Raw genomic sequence first — 4,678 nt, forward strand, 5'->3', positions numbered from 1 at the left:
ATAGCGTTTTCTCCGAGTTCACTGTGTGCTTTCTACCATGCACAAATAAAAATGTCACTGAACTTTTGCTGTGTAATTGTAACAATGAGCATTCAATCACACCAAACCAACAATTACTAAAACACACACAAAAACTGATTTTGCACGGGTATTTTGCACTAGTGTGCATAAAAACAGGGTGATGGAAACATAGCTAATGCTTTCATCTTTCATTTCCCTCACTCTTTAATTAGGAGATTTGAAATTAGCGAATGTTTTGTCCATCTCTTTTCTTTAGCCTCAGTTTGTCGAAGAGGGGGCTATATTGCTAGAAATGCAAAAGCCTCCAAATTGCGACCATTTCATACGGTTATATGACCGTTTCATCTTGGAAGACCAAAACATCCTGATAATGGAACATCTTCCTGCCTATGTGACCTTGAGTGAGTTCATCAGAAGAAACAGAGGGCGCCTGACTGAAAAGACAGCAAACCGCATCATGAGCCAAATCTTTGTTGCAGTGCGTCACTGCACGGATAATGATCTTTTTTACCCAGTACTCAAGAGATTGATACTGATCAACCCAAAAACCCTGCATATAAAATATGCACACCTTGCCGAAAAAGACTACAAAAGTGAGTTGGCTTTTTGAACACAGATCACTGATGACTGGTGACGACTGATGATGTTTTACTAAACACTGGAAATGCCTTGTTTGCAGGAAGTGAAAGCACGGATGATGATTTGTTCCACGAAATCCTCTTTCTATCCATACTGAATTATCACAGCAGAGACCAGTCCATTGGTAAGATCAATAACAAGAACGAAGTGGAAATAACATTGCTTTCAAATTGGTTCAAGTTTTCCCTGGTGTCTCTGCGTGCGCAATAAGTGGGCGGGTAATATGCTAATGTTTCGTCTTGACGTCACAATGAAAAGGCTTAGGATTAGTTTTTAAAAACGATTCATTTAACTGAATCAGAGTCAAGTCTTACTTTTGAAAGACAATAACTTTATAAACGGTGCACTTCCAGATTTAAAACTTTACAGGATGTTTTCATTCACTTAGAGCTGTGTTACACTACATCATTTTCAAAAATTCACAAAAGGGGCACTTTAAAGGGAAAGTTCACCAAAAAATTTAAATTCTGTCATTATTTACTCACTCTAATGTTGTTCCAGACCTGTATTAATTTCTGTCTTGTGCTGAACACAAAATAAGATATTTTGAAGAATGTGGCTATCCAAACAGTTGCTGGTCTTGTAGGAAAAACTATACTATGGAAGTCACTGGTGACCAGCAACTATTTGGTTACCCACATTCTTCAAAATAACTTTTATTTTCAACAGAAGAAAGAAATTTATTCAGGTTTAAAACCACTTGAGAGAGAAAATCACTCACTGCTCTTGACTGAGAATTATTAATAAGAATCAATGTATCATTTATACAGAATCGTGATTAAAGCATGAATCATGATCTTCTTGAAAAAAATGGTGATATGATATTTTTGCCATATCGCCCACCCCTAGAGACACGATTACTGTGTGACTTCTGTGCAGCACACCATTAGCACTGTGCTTGTAATTTGGCTGTGCCTCTTCTAGTAACGTGAACTTCAATGCTAATCCTGCAAATTATTCACATGAACATCAGGACAGTTTTACGTTAATCATTCAACTGTAATCTGTGCTAATAAATGTTTCTCATCTATTTTTCTTTGCTTTCCGAAAAACACACAAAAGAGAGGGAAGGCCGTTCTCGTTGGGCTGCTGTAAAGTGTGGCATCCAAACCCTTACACACAAAGTGTTTCCTTGTGCTCCTGACCGGGAGCCTTCACAGGAGCATCCACAGACACACGGACAAAAGCCGACTCCAGCCAAACCAACAGACCGTGAGTCTCCAGTTATCTTGCAGTGCTGTAGTCTTAGTTTTTTGTAGCGAGTAAACTGAGATTTCTACACCCTTAGTTCTAGAGACAATTCAATATAGCAACAACCCCCTGCTGCTACGGTTACATTAATGAGAATATATATGCTACTTTTACTTCTAGTAGAGGTAAATATAGCCTGCGTATCACATACCACTAGATTCATGTCCATTTCAATCTGTTGTTCTGGTTTTGTTTGTAAACTCCACTCATACTGGCTCTTCACCTCATCTGCACTGGTGTGTTCAGTCTCATGCTGTATGTTAACATGTTGTTGATGTGTGTTTTTCAGTGAGCTTAAAGTTTCCTCATGAACCGACACTGCAACAGAAATATTTTCGGTCTCTTTACAAAGTGGAAAAGAAACTGAGACATGGTGATCGTGTCCATGAAGGAATTAGAAGATCGGACGGCCAGAAAGTATGTTGCTCTTTCTCCATAACCAAACGTTTTGTCTCTTGTTTCCTTCTGTGAACTTTGAGTCTTGCCATAAACATCAGTGTTGATAGTTTTGATCAAAAAGTGTTTAAAAAATTGAAAGACTGTAGATGATCATGTGCAAAAAATTGTCTTTATTTTTTAGGTTTACATCAAATTTGTTGAGAGGTGCAGACTTTGGGAAAGATCGGTAAGTTGACAAGACTTTATTCTTCATGAAATTCTCTAGTAAGAATTGGTTTGTTAAATTCGGTAATATAGATAGTATGAGATATAACTGAATTACACAACCAAAGCCTAGAAGCATTGGTTATAAAGTTCATGTAAAGTTTTTTTTTTTCCCCCATTAGCTGGGTTTCCATCCAAACGTGAAGCAAATCTTTTTCAAATAAAAAATGTGAATTAGGTGCGTTTCCATCAGGTTGTTTGAGCGGATGACGTGGTATTGGTAACCTAATAACCAATAGTAAATTAAACACCGTCAGCAAAACAGTAGTGATCTTTTTGTATTTCTGTATGTTAATACAAGTAAGGATAATGTGATTATCCTTTCGCTACACTGCTCAGCCACACGACAAGTAGTCACTAGCTTAATGTTATTTTGATGTGTTTTCATCCTTAATATCAGGTCAGAAAACATGAGCAGTAACACAAGCAAGCAAAGTAGCGTTTAAATGCATTTTAATAACAGACAACATAAAGACAGACTGTAGAATATGTAAAGTGAAACTGTCATATTGAGCAGGGACGACCTTTAACAACCGTATAAATGTGGTCTGTTTTAAGTGTGATGTGCTTACAATGGTTTTATTTTGAATAGTTCAATATAAATCAGATTCATTTGGCAAATGCGTTTCCATCTCCCAATATTCGCATCCTTTTTCGCACAAGTCAAAAACCTCCTCAAGCGAGTGTGTGAACTTTTTTGCGACTTGAGGGATTTTTTTCTCATTTGCCGTTTCCATCATGTTTCTGATGTGAGACTTCAATATGTGCATAAAAACAGGGTGATGGAAACATAGCTAATGCTTTCATCTTTCATTTCCCTCACTCTTTAATTAGGAGATTTGAAATTAGCGAATGTTTTGTCCATCTCTTTTCTTTAGCCTCAGTTTGTCGAAGAGGGGGCTACATTGCTAGAAATGCAAAAGCCTCCAAATTGCAACCATTTCATACGGTTATATGACCGTTTCATCTTGGAAGACCAAAACATCCTGATAATGGAACATCTTCCTGCCTATGTGACCTTGAGTGAGTTCATCAGAAGAAACAGAGGGCGCCTGACTGAAAAGACAGCAAACCGCATCATGAGCCAAATCTTTGTTGCAGTGCGTCACTGCACGGATAATGATCTTTTTTACCCAGTACTCAAGAGATTGATACTGATCAACCCAAAAACCCTGCATATAAAATATGCACACCTTGCCGAAAAAGACTACAAAAGTGAGTTGGCTTTTTGAACACAGATCACTGATGACTGGTGACGACTGATGATGTTTTACTAAACACTGGAAATGCCTTGTTTGCAGGAAGTGAAAGCACGGATGATGATTTGCGCCACGAAATCCTCTTTCTATCCATACTGAATTATCACAGCAGAGACCTGTTCATTGGTAAGATCAATAACAAGAACGAAGTGGAAATAACATTGCTTGGAAAACATATAGAGCTCTGACACATAAAGTTACAGTAAAATGATAAGTGTCAAACCTTGATGACGAATGAGCGTCTTCATGTCATAGTAACAGCAACAAATGCTTTGTATTTCATGGTAACATTCACCTTACGTGTACTACTGAAAGGTCAAATGTGATTAATCCGCTGTCTTCTGAAAACTTTCACAGAAGATCAGCTGGAGAAATGGTTTGCTGCAAAAGACTACTTGACTACAGAGAAAATTTTAGATCATCCCTGGTTTGCAGATTTTCCCAGAGATGTCAAGAGGAACCAGAAGAAGCCAAAAAACTAAGAAAAAGAGGTGTTTTTTTTGTTTAATCAATTCAGGCCTTTAAATCAAAAAGACATTATTTGAGATAGAACAGTCTCAGACCTGCCAACCTCTACGCATTTTGACCTCAAAGTACGCTGGTACGATTTGTCATTCTAAACCACGCAAAAATCTGAAATGAGAAATGTGGCATGAATGTAATGTTAATGTGTTAAAAATAACTAAAGTACATAATTATGTTACATATTCATTTAAACAAAACTAACAAACTAGCGTGTTAATTACTTATGGATTTAAAAGTACCATTGTCTCAGTGCTGCGCAAGCTCTTTCTCACAAACGCACACACAGAGAGATGGGCAACTAAGTCTAAATTTTGTTCTTG

General features: G+C 37.4%; 1 protein-coding gene across 1 annotated transcript; it reads left to right on the forward strand.

Moving 5' to 3' along the window:
• Nucleotides 1–1,728: 1,728 nt before the first annotated feature.
• On the forward strand, nt 1,729–4,324 carry LOC308706773 (uncharacterized protein). Its single transcript, XM_081392603.1, has 6 exons — nt 1,729–1,872; nt 2,201–2,328; nt 2,492–2,536; nt 3,453–3,789; nt 3,876–3,959; nt 4,191–4,324. The coding sequence occupies exons 4-6, from the start codon at nt 3,489–3,491 to the stop codon at nt 4,313–4,315; spliced, it is 510 nt and encodes a 169-aa protein (XP_081248729.1). The 5' UTR covers nt 1,729–1,872; nt 2,201–2,328; nt 2,492–2,536; nt 3,453–3,488; the 3' UTR covers nt 4,316–4,324.
• Nucleotides 4,325–4,678: the final 354 nt, after the last annotated feature.

Source organism: Scardinius erythrophthalmus, assembly GCF_964197995.2.
Source record: "Scardinius erythrophthalmus genome assembly, chromosome: 18".
NCBI lineage: Eukaryota > Metazoa > Chordata > Actinopteri > Cypriniformes > Leuciscidae > Scardinius > Scardinius erythrophthalmus.